At 56.8% G+C, this 17,490-nt stretch overlaps 1 protein-coding gene across 1 annotated transcript in view; it reads left to right on the forward strand.

Annotated features, from left to right (window-relative positions):
• The first annotated feature begins 1,879 nt into the window (after window positions 1–1,879).
• Window positions 1,880–17,490, forward strand: part of TMEM132E (transmembrane protein 132E) — a 251,555-nt gene continuing 235,944 nt past the window's right edge. The window contains exon 1 of the mRNA XM_044994306.1: window positions 1,880–2,508. Within this exon, the coding sequence (XP_044850241.1) occupies window positions 2,454–2,508 (55 nt within the window). The 5' untranslated portion in view covers window positions 1,880–2,453. The remainder of the gene's footprint in view (window positions 2,509–17,490) is intronic.

Genomic DNA, 17,490 nt, shown 5'->3' on the forward strand with positions numbered 1-17,490 from the left:
GACCCAAGAACTTCAAACAAGCGGGAGAAAAGCTACTTCTCTAGGCCTCATTTGCTTGGTGCGTTTCGTGAAACAAACCTGAGTTCTCCAGTCTCCAGGACCAGCGGGGTAAACAGGACCCACATTTCTAAATAAAAACAAACAAACGCACGGAAACTTCCCCCACAACATTTCTTCTATTAGGGGAACGGAGTCCAACTTTTCAAGCCCTCTGAATCCATCATTTCTTCTGGCAGGTCACCATTAAAATGCTTCTCTAGTTAGATGCGTTTGTGCTGCTCAATCGAAGGGAGCAGATATCCCAGGCTGTGCAGGAGTCATGGACTCCTAACGCTGCATGGGAAGGGAAGATGTATGCACCCCCGCCATGCATATACGCACACCCACATGCATGTGAGTACACATGTACACGCACACACGTGTGATGCACCACAAGGCGGTCTCCTCTCCAGCCACCCTGTTTCAAGGCCTTTTGTCCTTGCGGCCCAGGTGTGTTTATACACAAAAATGAGGGTGGGTGTGACCAGCGCCCCTGGACACAATGCTAGATCCTTGGGTTTGGCTGAGCTGCGCTTTGCACGGGACCTGAGCGCGGAGGCAGAGATGGCGTCACACCAACCCCTGACCCTGGGGGCCCATCCTAGGGGAGTCTTAGGGCGGCTCTAACTTTAGCCAGCTGCTCACAGTCCCTGGGGATTGTTCTGCCGATCCAGGATCATAGGATCACCCAGCAAAGCCCTCCAGCCACACCCCCTCTCATCTCCTACACCAGCAACCAGGGTCATAAAGTCAGCTCCAGCAGCCAGCACCCCCCAGCCCTTTGCGCGTCCCGCGCAGCGCAAAGGGCTAGAACCGGGGCCTGGCTGGCCTGCAAACAGCTGGGCCAGAGACAATCCCATGGGAAGAAACAAGGCCCAAGCTAGAATGAGCCTCAGGCAAAGCCTTTCCGCAGGGGCGAATCCCAGCTGCTCTACTCCACCCCGGGAGAGCGTGAGCCAGTGCACGGCGTGGGGAAGGCGCCGAGGGGCCCCGGGGTCCATGCACCACGCACGGTCTGCCTCCTGCAACGGGCACGTCGCCCCCCACCCCCCTTTGGTGTTGCTGGAGTTGCAGCAGGGAGGACATGCCTCGCAGTGCCCCGGGGCCCGTGCACACAATGGCAGCTAACCCCCCCCCCCGCCCCAGAAATGTGTGTGTGTGTGGGTAAATGTCCTGCAGCGCCCGGGGCCCCGCGCACGGTGCATCCTCGGCACGGGCAGCAGCCCCGAGCCAGGCCCGGGGGACTCGCCTCGCGCCCTGGGCTTTGCCACGGAGCCCGGCGCGCGCCGGGGCTGGGATCGTAGCGCGGAGACCCGGAGTCCGGGGGGGGCGGAGGCGGCTCGGGGGAAACCACGTGATCGGGGAAACCTGGCTGGGAGGGGGGAGCGGGAGATGCGGGGGGTGTTGCTCTGCCGCTGACTCGCCTCGCAGGCTCCGGAGCGCGGCTCGTCCTCGCCGTGGAGCTGCCGTGGGGAGGATCCGGAGGTTGCAACTGCTGGAGGGCCCCTCCCTGAGCCCCCCCACCCCCCTTTGCATTGGGGGACTCGCCCCCCCCCCGGCCGGCGTGCGCTGGCATCGCCTCGCCTGCACCGCACACCCCAGCTGCCGCCCGCTTTGCACCGCCACCGCGGCGGCTCCGGCGGGCCCGAGCGGGGCTCCGGGGGGGCGAGCTGTGGATTTTGCATTGCCGGGAAAGTTGGAGCGCAGCGGGCAGCGCGCGCATTGCGGGGCAGGGGGCTGCCGCGGGGGCCCAGCGCCCCCCGCCCCTGCGCAGCCCGGCGCTGCCTCCCCGCACCGCGGCCGCGGGAGGCGCAGCAGGACCGAGGACCGTGCGGAGAGCGGAGCTTGGCCGGCTCGCTCCGCCGGAGGCTGCCGCCCGCATCCCCAAACTTCGCCCCGGAACTTCGCCAGGCCGGATGGATCCATGAGCGGCGGCGGCTTCTTGCTCCTGCTGGCCGCGGGCTCGGCTCGGCGAGCTCGGAGCCCGCCGGGGCGCACGGGCAGGGTTCGCGCCCTGGCACTGGAATAAACCCCTGGAGATTTCGCTGTTCCGGCCGGGGGGGGGCACCTAACACCCCCCTTAGCAGATCGGGGAGGGGGGATACACGTGCCCGCTCCTCTCGGACCCTCCTGCCTGTGGGGCGGAGGTGCCCCCTTTGCTGAGTGGGTCCCTCCCCTCCTGGGTTGGGGCTTTGCCCCCTTGGGTGCCCGGGGCTCAGGGCGCCCTGCGGGGGTGGGAGGGAGGCGCGGGGGGGCGGCGGGAGGAGCCCAGGGTAGCCGCCAGTGGTGCCCCCTTCCCCCGCCCGCCCTGAGCCGGGCGCCGCGGCAGGACCGCACGTGGCTGGATTTGTTTGTCCCCGACCGCGGGGGTGGATCCCGCACCGCGCACCGCGCACCGCACCGCGCCGACCGCCATGGCCCCGCGACCCGCCGCCCTGCTCTGCTGCCTCGGCGCGCTGCTGGCCCACGGTAAGAGCTCGCCCGCGCGGGGACGGCGGGGTCGGGGGGGGCTCTCCGTGCGCCCGGCACCCTCCCGATTCGCCCAGTGCCAGGGAAAGGGGCTTGCTGCACCCGCTGCCCCTCCGCTGCACCCCTCTGTGCCTCCCTGAACCCCCTTTCCTGTACCCCCGTGACATCCCCCCTCCGAGCCCCGCTGCCCCTCCACTCCTCCGCTGCACCCCTCTGTGCCTCCCTGAACCCCCTTTCCTGTACCCCCGTGACATCCCCCCTCCGAGCCCCGCTGCCTCTCCACTCCTCCGCTGCACCCCTCTGTGCCTCCCTGAACCCCCTTTCCTGTACCCCCTGACCTCCTCCCCCTCCAGCCCCGCTGCCTCTCCACTCCTCCGCTGCACCCCTCTGTGCCTCCCTGAACCCCCTTTCCTGTACCCCCGCCCTCCCCCCCTCCAGCCCCCCGAACCCCACTGCCCCTCCACTCCTCCGCCGTCCCCTGCGCCCCCCGGCTAGGGGAAGGGGCTGCTTTCATTCCGCTCTGCCCCCGCCCCTGCCCCCATCCCTGCCCCTCACTCCACCTCGTCCCATCTCCTCCTGCCCCCCAGGGAAAGCGCAAGGATTAGAGTTGAGCCCGGACTTAATAAAATGACAGATTGCGCTTCTAATGTGGGGCTCCCAGGACTGCACGGCGGGGGGGGGGGGTCTTAAAATATATATAAACTGCCCATGTCTCCTGCTTTCTTAATACAGCGATGGATTTAGGATAAAGACCAAAGTCTTTATCTGCTATTATCTCACAGCTTGATCCAACCGACCAATGCAATCAAATGCACCATTTTTGCGGCCGGGGCTGCCCATGCACTGGCTTGGGCTGGTAGCTAAGCGATGTTGCCCCGGGTTTGGGGGGGTGTGACTGATGTTTGGCTTTTTTTCTTTATACCTCAGTGCCTCTAGATGTCTGTCCCCTCTCCCCCTCCTCCCCCTTTCTGCAGTCTGATGAAAAAACCTCTTAGTTGTTCACTTTCCCTGAGTTGCATTCAAATCGCTCCCGTAACCCTATAATTTATTGAAGCTGTGTGCATGCCATGCTGTGAAATCATTTGCTGCCATTAGGGATTACGGTACCTGCTGGTGTGGTGCCCTTTTGCTGAGCAAGGTAACAGATAACAGGGGAGTGGCTGGCTGCACTATTGCGAGCTGCAGAACCCCCCTCCCATCCCCCCCCCCGTTCGGTTTGGTGAGGATGCAGTGGGTGCAGGCGGCTCCCCTTGCAAGGGCAGCTTGTGGTGTTCTCCTTGCTGCGGTTTTGGGTGGGTGGAGAGGTGGAAGGGCTGGATTTATTTATTAGTGCTGTTATTATTAGCCTGGCTAATGAGGGGGCCCTCGGGCACAGCACCGTCTGGAGGACGCGCGCTCTGTGCCCACGCTTCCAGGGTACCCTGGGTGTTCACTGCCACGCTTATCTGGTCGCTCTGTGGCCATAATCGCCTCCCTCCCCGCCACCCCCCGACTCTTGGAATGAAATGAAATTGTGCCGTGAGAGCCTTGTCCCGCTGTTTATGAACTGTGTCACTGGAGCCCTGGCTCGCTGGGGTGCCTGCTGCAGGCGAAATGGGGTTCAGAGGTGCCTTTGTGGTGCACTTACCGGGAGCCATGAGGCTCTCGGAGTTGTCGACTAATGGAAAAGGGACTTAAAAAACCCCAGCGTGTGATGCTTTAGTGGAAACACTACCCCCCGGCCCCCCTTCTCTGTTCCACTAGGAGGCAGGGATACTGATTATAGCTAAGCAGATTTTTCAACAACTTCTTTGAACCAAGTCAATTAGTAGAAATAAACAAAGAGACTAGATGCTTTAGCGGGCAGTGATGAGTGATTTCCCCAGCCTTTCCCTACAGAGCTGTACAAATCCTTCATGTGCAGAACAAGGGTTTATCCTGGGTGCTTAAGCAGCAGTAACTTTTATTTAGCATCCCTTAAGTGCCTCCAACGCTTTCCCCCATTGTCTTCCAGACAAGTTGTTTGTAAGTTTTATTTCCCTGGCTGTGTTTTGCTTGGGTGAGTCTTGATCTTTAGGAACAACAGGTAACGGTGTTTGCAATCCACGTGATTGATAGCTGGCAGGCTTGTGCGTTGGGGAAGATACAGTCTGGTTTTTTCCCCCTGCTGCTTTATCAGGTTTGGGTGGCTGGATAATCATTTTTCCAAAAGGTGGTGAGGACAATCAGGTGTCACGTTTGTTGGTGGTTGGACGGTAGCAATACAGGGAAACTCATTAGAAAAGCGATGAATAATAAATTATGATGTAGGATTAAAAGACTCCAAACGGAAGCGACATAGTCCCTGTCGTTACCCACGTTTCCAGTCGGCACGCTGTCTCTTTCCCTTGATTGCGAGCAGATGGTGAGTTAGAACCGGTGACCCGAAAACCTGGGCAAAAACTTGAGCTGTGGGCAGGTAATAAGGAACGTGGACCCAGCACATGTTGGCGATGCTAATTAATGACTGTGGCAGTGATTGTGAAGACGGGGAAAGTGTTGTTGGGTAATTAATCTACCTTGAAATTTAAAGCTGGGATTGTGGTCTGATTTCCCATGCTGCTGCTTTAGTAAGATGCGTCTTGAAGAATAAGCTGTGGGTTTTTTTTTTGTTATTGCATATAGAGAGATCTTGAAAAACCCAAGCTAAATCCTCTGTTGGTGTAGAACGGTGCAGTTCCATTGAAGTCAGTGGAGTCGTGCCAGTTTACGCCAGCAGAGAATTTGGCCTCCAGTCTGTAGCTCTGAGGAGCAGGCTGCGAAACGCTTGCGTTCATTAGATATACATCTACTTGATAGGCAGGCGAAGGGAGGGGGCCCTGTGGGGAAAAAGGACTCCTTCCCCAGCCCGTTCAGGGTTGCACTGTGGCATGTTATGTGAGCACAGGTACCAGGAGCTGAGGATGTGCAGTATCTCATAGGGATGAGCCCACAGAAATCAGTTGGAAAGTCGCCATTTGTCTTCGGTGTCAGACCCTTGTAGAGCACAGATTGCCATGGATGTCGCTGAGCGCCACCTGCACTCCTTCCACAAGCAAATAAAGGTCAGGTCACAGCATCGCTGCCGAGCTTTAGGCGTTTATTGTTTGACAAAAGTGAATACCAACAGAAATGCCCCCTCCCCCCTGGTTTTCCCCAAGTCCCTGGTGCAAGCGCTGGAGGACCAGAAAGTCAAACTGATTAGAAACAATGAGTGAAACCCTTGTTTCTTCCTGTTCCTCAGGCCAAAGCCTGTGAAGTGCAAGGTAAACAAACAGCATCAAAGGTGAAAAACAACCTCAGTGTTTTAAGATCCACAGGGGTTCTTCGTGACTGAGGTTGGGAATTTCAGTGGCCAGTCTGTGTATATTTAGTGTCTCTTCATATCTGAGCAGCATAATAATAAATACTAAGCTTTATCTGCTCTATCTGTGTATCCGTCAGCACCTGACACTGTGGTAACGTCCTTGCCCCCTAAAATGTCACACAGTAAAAGCAGGAAGTTGGGAACATTAGAACCAGGCGATACAATTAAACCCTGACGTGCTATGATGGAAAGTTCTCGTCGCACCAAAGCGAAGTGCGGGGCAGGTCCCACCCGTAGGGGCTGAAGGCGTGGGATGGGATGCAGAGCTGGGCATCCCTGGTCGAGGGAGGGAATAGAAGAAGGCACATGTGAGCACAGTGTCTCCAGCCGGCAGTGATCAGGGGCCGTGGTTGATCTGTATGGGAGGGTGAAGTCTTTTGTAACCCTCGCTAAGCACGCCCTGGAATGGCCCTTGATGCTGCTGTTGGGTGGGAGGCTGCACATCCTTCTGGACTGCCTGGTGTGCACAGGCCCTGCATGCCTGGCAGCAGATGAGGGTGTGTTGCTCTGATGCCGGGAAATCCAGTTGCCAGCATTGCTACGACATGGAAATCTTCACACTGCATCCCTAGAGCAGTTGGTTTAGATGGGGGGGGGGGGGCTAGCTGTAGATAGGATCCTATCCCCCAGGGTTCAGCCTTGCCAAGCTGTCCTGAAGGCTGGCTGTTAAACCTACTCACCGTGCTGGGATGGTAAAGCCAGCGATGTTTTAAGAGCCTGTTAAAATGGCTCATCCCAGGTGTGCAGACTGGGAGGATTTTCCAAGCTGCATGTGACCCTTAGCCTTCTGCCCCCGACTTTCATTACCAGACAGCATTGCGCCTCCTCCCCCTGCGTGCAACCCGGCCTCCTTCCAAGGGGGTGCAGCAAACTCCCTGCCACTTTGCAGAGGAAACCAGGCACGCTGACAAACAGGTGCACTAAGCAAACCCATTTGTCGCTGGTAGAGCCTGCTCTGGGCCCCCAGGGTATTCAGAGACCCCCGTCCACCTCGCCAGACTTTGAATCGGGCCTTCGCTGACTTGCAGTACGTCGGACGCTGCCAGGGTCGGATCCTGCACCCGTGGGAGCTGGGCCATGCGCAGGATCGGGGCCCACCTGCTGTCTAGAGTGCTGAGTTGCCTTGTGAGTCACTGCCCAGTCGCGCTCTGTCCTCTGATGGACAAATGAAGGTCTCAGCACCTGCACTGGCTTTTGGCTTCCGGCGCGCTGGGGAATGCAGGTGCCGAAAGCTGGTAATTTATAAGCCCTTTCTCGCCAATTACTTGCATTTGCTGCCAAGGTCAGTTTGCGGCTAATCAGGGCCCTTCTCCTCTGTTCCCTTTTTAATTTAATGCCTTAGTAACAACCTGCCACCCTCCCCCCCTCCCCCTTTCCTATTCTGCAGCCTTTGAACAATTTGGCTTTGATAAGCAAATGGGCTGGTTTGAGACCGGCTTTCGCAAATGTCTTTCCCCGGAGCCAGCAGCCCTGGAGGCCCCGGGTAAGATCAGCCCTTTGTGTCTCCATCCAGAACAAGGGTTTGGAGTGAGGCCATGTGGCTGCGAACCCCGGAGGTGCGGGGGTCTGAGGGGTAAAGCTGCCTGAATCCTTTACACCGGAAAGGAAACGGAAACGCCCAGGAAAGCCTTGTTCAATGGGGAGCTGTAGGGATCCTGGAAGGTGTCGTTGGTTTGGCAGGATTGGGGCTTGAGTCCAGGAGAACATGGAGCTCAAAAGGGCACAGAGATGAGTTGTCGCAAAGGGGGCGGAACCCCTTGAACGTGTGATGAGATCATTGGTGAAGTGTGGGGAGCTTAGCCGCTATGGGGCAATCCCTGGCCTCTCCATTGACTAAAACTTTGCACTGACACGGAAGGGAGCATTGGACTGGGAGTGTGGACTCTTTCCCCATCTGCCAGTGACTCGCTGTGGGACCAGGCACTTGGCGGTTGTGTGCCTCAGTTTCCCCCTTTGTAATATCGACCCACCTCTGGAGCATGCCCGAGATGGAAGGCGCAGGATGCAGACGAAGTATTCCTAGCGCCTGACCCGTAGCTAAACGCAGCCCAGGAGCTCAGCTTCTGTTAGTACCTCTCGCCCGCCCTCAGGAGAGCAGAGCAATGATCAAACATTTAAGGCTGCAGCAGTCATATGAAAGGTAACTAATTAGAGCAAAGTGATTCCAGCGTAATACACGCGTATTGGCTCCTGCCTGGCTTTGCACTGCAGCTCCATTGTGTCTGGGGCCCTCTGGTGGAGGTTTTGTTGGTGTTTCATAGACTCCGTATTGATCAGAGCCCCGGTGTCAATCGATGGAGCCAGATACATGAGGGCTGCTTAGTGCCAGAGGGGATGGGGTCTGCCAGGGGGGGCACCGTTCATCCCCAGCAGTCTCCTCCTCCTCCTCCTTCACTGGGGCCGTGGGTGGGAGGAGGGGAGAGGGTCCGGCTGGGGTGCGTTAAACGCCCCACCCTTTACTTCATTATCTGTTCGCTTGGCGGGCAGAGGCTGTCCAAGGATGGGAAGTCAACGGGGGGGGCAGCCTGACGGAGAGCAGGTGGGACTCTCCCCCTCCAGGAATGGGGGGCGGGGAGGGTGGCTGTGACCCCTCGACACCTGGCTGTGACCCCCACCCGGGCTGTTGGAAGAGCAGCAGCTCCCCCAGGCCGAGTGCCCTTGCTCTGCCCCTGCTCACCCCCCCCGGCCTCATGCTCAGGCGTGTGTGTGTGTGGGGGGCTGATCTCTGCTCTCCCCCTCCCGACTCAGTCGCACTGCGTGGGGTGGGGGTGGGCCCGGTGCCAGAGTGGGTTGGATGTTGACCAGCCCTGTGGGCACGCAGGCAGCAGCAGGCCTGGCAGACCGTCCCATGCCACAAACTGGGGCATCCCCCTTGGCTGCCAGTTCTGGGGGCCTCGTAAACCAGCTCTGCTTGTCATTAGTTATCCACAGACTCCCATGCCCCGGGGCCACCGTGGCCAGCACCATCCCAGCAAGCTGCTACGGGCCTGGGTGTGTGTGGAGGGGTTGGGTTTGATTCCGTATTTGCAACCCCAGGGCCTCATCAGAAGCCCAGCGGTGCCATTGGGCTTCGGTTCGGACCCGGGGCTCCGGCGTAGCTCTGGTCCTGGCTTTGATCTAGCAGGGTGCTGGCCTGGCCTGCGTGAAATAACCTGACCTGCTGGTTTTGTCAAGCAGGAGCCTTGTAAAACAGGGGCCGTCAGTGGCCACTGCTCTCCTCGAATGGAAACAGCCCCCATATTTCAACCCCCCTGCAGCTCGCCTTTAAGACATTACACGTCCCTCCTCCCGACTTCAGTTTCCTGCCTCCCGAGAGCATTTCGGAGCAGGGGAGCTGATTAAGAGCCCAGCCCGTTAGAAAAGAGGAGAGAGAATTGCATTGAGGTTGTTTGTGGGAGTCATTGGCTGGGAAAATGCACCTTTTCCTCTCCCAGATGCTAAGAGCTGACGGTGCTGCTGTCTGCACGGAGCAGCAGCGTGAATTTATAAGACCAGTAGATGGAGATATGCTATAAACTTGGTGGCTGGCTGCCGAAATCAGCTTGATTTTTTTATTTTTTTTTTATTTCTATATTGATACCATCCCAGGCAGATAATCTTTAGGAGCTGACAGTTTAGCATTAGTTACAGCACAAGGCAGAAATCTCCTCCTCTGCGCACATACAGCCTCTGCTCTGCTGAAAGTTTCCAACCCCAGAAAGCCAGATGGATCAAAGTTAGGTGGCTGCTGCTGCCGTGCCTAACCCAGCAGCGCAGCGGATGCTGCCTCTTTCCAGTAAAGGCATTTTCGTGTACAGCTTGTTACGCACGAAGCGGTCAGGGGACATGTGCATCTATCATTAAGCAAACAAAGCATCCATCACTTGACACCAGCTAACAGGCATTTGCAGTCGTGTTTCAGAAAGCAGGGTGGGAACCCTGCACCTTCAATGCACCAGGCGCTAGCACTCCAGCTAAAGGAGTACTCTTGTTACCCAGTAGCAGTAGTAGGCTTTTATCCTCTCACGTGGACCAGTCACTAGGCAGGGACGAAGGCTCTGCCAGGGCAGCTTACACCGGCCCAGTTTGATTGACTTTCTGGTGGCTCCAGTGGGTGCTGGATCAGAGCCATTGACCGCATGTCTGAGTGACGAATGCCCTTGGAAACCCACGGCCACGTGCCAGTCCCATTGACCCCGGAGGGCTGATCCCTCCACACGGGGCCAAACAGCCCTTGCCCCCCATTCCCTGCTCCGTGCTGGAAGGAACTGCGGGGAGGGGAGACGGGAGCAGTTCTCAGGTCTCCGCTGGTGAGCAAGCCCCTGAGACCTAGTGCTGGCCAGTGCCAGGGGACGGGCAGGTTAACCAGATGTGGGGCGGGGGCTAGGTTCAGTGGACAGGGCTGGACCACGTGGGGCTTTTCAGGGCAGTCACAGGAGGCCTGTCTAGATAAGGGAGGCTGTGCAGGGATGTGGCAGAAGGAGCATGGGAAGGATCCTAGTGAGGATGGATTGGAAGGAGGTGGGGGGTGCTGGGCTGGCCGGGAGTGGGGGGACAGCCCCATACCTGAGCGAGTGCAGTGGGAGGGGGTGACAGCGAGGGGAGTGGAAGACATGGAGAACAAGACGGAAGGGGGAGGAGAGGAGGAGGGAATACAGGCGGCGTCTCATGGGGAGCCTAGCGACAGTAGTCACCTACCCTGATGGCCAACACGTGGCAGGGGCCCGTTCGCTGGTGGTAAATGCTGGATCGATCATTTGCTCACATAAGCCAGTGAGGCGATTGGTGTGTTCTTGGGTGTGTGCACTGACCTTGTGTGTGTCCAGGCGTGTGCGCGCTGTGGCTGGAGGAGTGCAAGAGGGGGACGATGGGTCAGCCTCCTGCACCACAGCTCAGAGGTGGCCGGTACCGTCCCAGCTACAGATGGTCCTGGGAGGCCGGAGGAGGGAACGGCCAGGTGGGTGTGTCCCTGTACCACTCCCGACCCCACAGCCTCAAAAATCCCTCTGATCTCCCGGAGCTTGGGAGATCAGAGGGATCTCTGAAATTGACCAGTGGCAGGTGCGCAATGGTGTGTCTGTCTCCGCAGGGATTGCCACGGCGGAAGCCGGGCCAGCTGGCAGGACGTCACCGCCACGCCCTCGGCCGCAGGAAGATCGCTGTGCTCTGCAGGGCAGAGAGCTCTCGGTGGAGCGGGAACACGCGAGGCCAGTGGAGGGGACCAGTTCCCTGCTCCCCTTTGGCGTAAATCAGGAGGGACCCCACCAAAACCAGGGGAGTGATGCTGGGGAGGGGAAGAGGGAAGCGTGTGCGAGATCAGTGATGTTCCCCCCCGGAGAGCGGGGTCGCTGGGTAGGACACGCGTGGTCATTAAGCATTGACAGGCTGCCAGCGAGTGGTGCTCAGCATGGGCTTAGCTCCCCAGTGGCAGCTCCTCTCTCCCTGGGGCCGCTGAGACGGGAGCGGGTGGGATCGTATGGCGGTACGCACAGCATGGAGCGTGTTCTTGGCTCGGCTGCGCTGGTAGGGGGTGTGCTGTAGCCAGAGTCCACAGCAGGGATTGGAGCTGACTCAGCTAGAATTCCTAGTGATAGATTCTTGTCTGGCTCATATCCCCTGCCCATCACCACTGTATCTGAGCACCTCGCCTAGGCAGTGCAGAACAGCACATCACCCTGGAGGGTCAGGCACCCAGCCACTTGCACGCTGTGCACTCTGCCCCATCTTTGTGCACCCCACCTATAGGAATTGCTTCGTCCATCACTGAAATGCAGCTGCCTCTGGAGTGGAGCCTGGCAGCTGTGTCACAGTGCACAGCAACGCTTATGGGGGAGTTTAGGGCAGGCAGTGTAGGAGAAGGCCATTGGAGCTGCTAGGGGGCATTTAAGGAAGGGCAGGTTGGAATTTGGCCAGGACATGGGAGTGGGCCCCCTAACTTGTGCAGAGAGCCCCTGGCGTTCCACGCAGATCAGATGGGGACTGGGGTGAACAAAGCTCCCCGCCCACCCCATGTTAAATGGCGAGGGTGACAGGCGGCTGACCCTGCCTAATCCAGCCCTCTGGCCACGGACGGTCTGGTTATTTCACTCCCGGTGATTAGCCCCAAGGCGCCCCCTCCAGGCGGGGCTGGGGAACGGGGCGGGGCTAGTGATGACAGTTCAAAAAACGTGCAAGCCAGTTTCTCACCAGCCCTTCCCTTGTGATGAGCCAGGTACCTTAGGCTGGGTGGGTTTGGCTCAGGGGCGGGTAGCGCCCCCAGCACGGTTGGCAGGTGACCCCGCTGAGTGTGGGATGCTGGCTCTGTGACTCTGTCCTCGTGGGCCGGTGGGGGTGGGAGTAGGGACACGCCATCTCTGTCCACTGCAGGGGACCTTTAAAGCTGGAGGATGCCTGGGGGGAGCCAGGCTTTGTAAGGATGCGGCAGTAGGAAGGAGCAGGATCACATCTCCACTCCATCTGGGCTGGCTTGATGCAGCTGGTGACACATCTCAGGGTGGCGTTGGCATTGGGGGCTCTCCCTGACTCCCTGGCACCCGTGGGGGGGGGTGTCACAATGTGACCCATTAACAGCAAACACCATCTAGCTATTTATTAGGTGCTTTACGGTAACACCCCTAACAGCCGCAGTCATGGACCAGCACCTTGCTGTACTGGGTGTGATACATTGTTTATTAGGTGTATTACGGTAGCCCGTAACATCACTAATCATGGACCAGCACGACATTGTGCTAGGCGCTGTACTTTCTTTATTTGGTGTATTATGGTAGCACCTAACAGCTGCAGTCGGGGGCCAGCGCCCCATTCTGCGAGAACCCAGAACAAAGAGTCCCTGCCCCAGAGGCCTTACAGCCCACCAACCCCTCCCTACTGAGCCTGGTTCTCCTCTGAGCGCCACCGTTGCTCCATCGTCCTTGTGAGGTGGCTCCCGCTTTGCGCCAGACCACAGGGTGAGGGCTGGACCCCCCCGTTGCCTAGCGGGGGGCCTGGCGGCTGCGCAGCACCCGTGCCGCCCAGGGCTGTTCCTGTTTGCCGGCGCCCCTCGTCAGAGCGACTCAGTGCAGAGAGCCCTGCCGGCGGAATGGTTCCATTAGCAGGGGAAACGGGCTGTGAAAGGGACGTGCTTTCCAATCCCGAAATTCAAACAAACGGAGGGTTTTAATAGGAGATTAATGATCCCCTCCCAAGCGCGGCTGTATTACCTTCTTAATGTTCAAATTGAAAAAACAAACCCAGAGCGCCGCTGCTCCCCGGGCTACTAATTAATAACGGTAACGAAGCTGCTCTGCTAAGGGCTGGGAGGACTTTGGGCTTCCCCTCTCCTGTGTCTGTTACCCCACCTGTGGCACACTTGGGATAAGCCCTGCAGCCAATGAGAGTTGAGACGTGTCAATGTATGCGTGCAAAGCGCTCGGAGACCTTGAATGACAGAGGTAACGCAGGTGCGAAGGCCTAGGATTCGTTAATTCCTGGGCATGGACTTTCAGTGCTTTCCCGAATCAAGTGGGTGTTCTTAGTCTCATGTTACAAATGGGGAAACTGAGGCACAGAGGGGTTCAGTGACTTGCTCACAGTCATCCAGCAGGTCAGGAGCAGAGCAGGGAATAGATGTTCAGTCTCAGCCCATCTTGGTGTACTGGCCCATACTCCCTCTGCCTCTCCTTCCTTTACTTGGATATTTGGGAGTGGGAATGTGCCAGTTGGTTTCACTTGGACATCACTGGGCTGGCTCTGTGCCAGCACTTACCCTGTGGAGGGAAGGGGAAAGGGATCCACATGTGGTGAATGGGTCAGGAGGGGATCCACACAGTAGCGAATGGGGAGAGAGGGAGATCCAGATGCTGGCGAATGGGAGGCGAGAACTGAGTCTCTCTTAACATAACATGGGATAAGAGGGAAGGTCTCTCATGGATCGGTAACTGGTTAAAAGACAGGAAGCAAAGGGTAGGAATAAATGGTCAGGTTTCAGAATGGAGAGTGGTAAAATAGTGGTGTTCCCCAGGGATCTGTTTTTGGACCAGTCCCGTTCAACACATTCATAAATGATCTGGAAAAAGGGGTAAACAGTGAGATGGCAAAATTTGCAGACAATACAAAATTACAAGGACTATCAATTAATCGCAGTTAACTCAAGCGATTAACACAGAACAAATTAACTAAATTAAAAAAAGTCACAATTTAATCACAGTTTTAATTGCACTGTTAATAATAGAAACCAATTTAAATGTATGATAAATATTTTTGGATGATTTTCTACATTTCCAAATATTGATTTCAATTACAACACAGAATACAAAGTGTACACTGCTCACTTTATATTTATTTCTTATTACAAATATTTGCACTGTGAAAAAGATAAACAAAATAAATAGTATTTTTCAATTTACCTCATACAAGTACTGCAGTGCAATCTCTTTATTGTGAAAGTGCAACTTAGAAATGTAGAATTTTTTTTACAGAACTGCATTCAAAAACAAAACAATGTAAAACTTTAGAGCTTGCGAGTCCACTCAGTCCTACTTCTTGTTCAGCCAATCGCTCAGGCAAACAAGTTTGTTTACATTTACGGGCGATAATGCTGCCCACTTCTCATTTATAAAGTCACCTGAAAGTGAGATCAGGCACTGTTGTAGCCGGCATTGCAAGGTATTTACATGCTAGATATGCTAAAGAGTCGCATGCCCCTTCATGCTTCGACCACCATTCCAGAGGACATGCTTCCATGCTGAGTTTAAATGGGTATTTTGTTATTGTTTAGCTGTGCAATTAATCATGACTGTTTTAAAATTTAATTGTGATTATTTTTTTAGTCATTTGACAGCCCAGAAAATTACTCAAGATAGTTAAGTCCAAAGCTGACTGAAGAGTTACAAAGGGATCTCATCCAACTGGGCGACAAAATGTCAAATGAAATTCAGTGTTGATAAAGGCAAAGTGATGCACATTGAAAACCACAATCCCAGCTATACATGTCAAGTGCTGGGGTCTCAATTAGCTGTTACCACTCAAGAGAGAGATCTGGGAGTCGTCGGGGGTAGTTCTCTGAAAACATCCGCTCAATGTTCCGCGTTAGTCAAAAAAGTGAACAATGTTACTTGCTGACATTAGGAATGGGACAGAAAATATCCTAATGCCGCGCTATAAATCCATGGTACGCCTACACCTTCAATACCGGGTGTAGTTCCGGTTGCCCCATCTCAAAAAAGATATAATTATAAACTGGAAAAGGTAGAGAGAAGGGCAACAGAAATGAAGAAGGGTCTGGAACAGCTTCTCTATGAGGAGAGATTAAAAAGTCTGAGACTGTTCAGCTTGGAAAAGAGACGATGGAGGGGGTATGGCAGAGGTGTATAAAATCACGAATAGTGTGGAGAAAGTGAGTAAGGAAGTGTTATTTACCCCTTCACATAACAGGAACTAGGGGTCACCCAATGAAATTAATAGGCAGCAGGTTTAAAACAAACACAAGGAAGTATTTCTTCACACAACACACAGTCAACCTGTGGAACTCCTTGCCAGGGGATGTTGTGACGGCCAAGACTATAACGGGGTTAAAAAAAGAACTAGATTAGTTCCTGGAGGACAGGTCCATCAATGGCTATTAGCCAAATGGTCAGAGATGCAACCTCCTGCTCTGGGTGTGCAGAGACCTCCCTGACTGCCAGAAGCTGGGCCTGTACGGCGGATGGATCACCCTATTCTCTTCATTCCCTCTGGGGCACCTGGCATTGGCCACTGTCAGAAGACAGGACACTGGGCTAGACGGAACTTTGGTCTGACCCAGCCTGGCCGTTCGTATGGAACATGGCCCCCCGCCAGCCTGCAGGACCCATTAGCAATGAGGCTGGCAGTGCCGGGCTGGGGACGAGCTCTCCAGGATGGAGGAGTGAGGCGGGTTCCCCTGCAGCAGCAGAGCGCTCTGCTTTCCAGCCCACACCTTCCTGGGCAGACACGGCTCGTTAGGATGGCACAGCGCGCGGTTTATTTTTTGTCCAGGCGGCGCAGCCAGCCCCACAGTGAAACGTGCCGTTAAGCAGGAGGGAGCAGGGCAGGGTGCGGGGGAGCCACATCGCGTCTTCCAGCCTGTCGTTCGGCCAGGACATGGGGATTGCGGTCGCTTTTGGGGTGCCGGGGCCTCCTGCTTCTTTCCCACGTTCACTGTGAAGGTGCTTGTACACGTCCAGCGGACGAGCGGGTCGCGCTAGCCGGAGTCGCTACTGAACAGGTGTGGGGGTGAGTCAGACTGTGATATGCTCATGTCCCATCCTGGCCTGCAGCAGCCTGGTCCAGTCAGCGAGCGGCAGTCGTGACAACGCAAGAACTAGGCTCAAGTTCCCGAACAAGCCAAGGTGGGTTTCTCACTCAGAGCACCGCCGAGAAAAGCTGGGGCCCTCCTCACTCCCTCCTCTGTCCCAGCCTGTTTGAACCCCGCCGAGGCCTGGGGGCGTGCGCTCGCCGTAGGCCGGCTAGTTCCAGGCATGGAGCTAGGAGTGTGGATTCAGGGCCCCCCGGGAGGCGCTGATTCTCCTCTAAGTGCACTCGCGGTGGTCTAGGGATCCGACCCAGCCTTGGCTGTGTGTGTGTGTGGGAGCCGTGCGTGGGGAGCTGCAGATAGCCCCAAACCTGCGCTTTTCTCCGTCTTCAGCCACGAGAAACGGGACTGGGCCAATGGGGCTCGGCTGATTTGTGCCAGCTGCGGATGCAACTGTCTGGAAACGAAGCCAGTCTAGACAGACACCGTAAAGCCGGCGGAGCAGCAAACCTCTTCCTGTGAACGGGGGTTCTCCTGGAGCTTTGTGCAGGCTTTAGCCGGCTGTCATTGCTGAGCCTTGTGGCCTGCATGAAATCCCCTGCCGGCCGGTAGAGCCGGCTCCGGGGCCGCCTTTTCTATCGCCAATAAACACCGTACTGCCCACAGCAGCGGCTCCTCCGCAGGATTTCAGGGTGCGCTGGCTCTCGGGCGATGAGGCCGTGCACGTCCCAAACATGGCGATGGAGCTGAGCAGCCGTGTACAGGAGGCGCCGGCCGTGCGCTATTAGAACTCCAAAGCCCAGGATGACTTTGGCGTGGTCTCACAGCCAGCGCATGTGAGCAGACAGCGCTCCCGTCCTTCGCCAGCCACCGAGACGCTAATGGTCGGACAGAGGCAGGCTGGGTTTTGTCATTAACGGGACAGGCATCCTCCTTCCATGTCCCCTTTGCTGTTCTCTGCTCTCTGGCAGGGGATAGGCGCTCACTACCTGCGACCCACCAGGGGCCCGCTGCAGCGCCGCGTCTTGTCCCTTATCCATGTCCCTTTGCACGTGTAGCAGCCGATTCCACTCGTGAATCACTCCTGCCCATGGGAGAGCGCAGCCCGAAATGGCTCTAAGCCCCACCTCTCGCTTCCTGCCCCAGCCGAGCGGGGGGCAGACGACGGGGCGGCTCTGCTCACGACAGAGCGCCAGCAAGGCCCGGGAGGCAGAGCCTGTATCCCGCTGCGATGGGCTGGGCAGACGGGCAGGATCGTACGATGGATGGCTTGGGAGCTAGATTGGGGAGCGTGCAATAGATGGGTTGGTAAGAGACGGACGGACGGATGGCTGGATAGCTGGATGGGGGGAACACGATGGGTGGGTGGATAGAGGATGGCTAGACAGAG

The sequence above is a fragment of the Mauremys mutica genome, chromosome 19 (assembly GCF_020497125.1).
Source record: "Mauremys mutica isolate MM-2020 ecotype Southern chromosome 19, ASM2049712v1, whole genome shotgun sequence".
Lineage (NCBI taxonomy): Eukaryota > Metazoa > Chordata > Testudines > Geoemydidae > Mauremys > Mauremys mutica.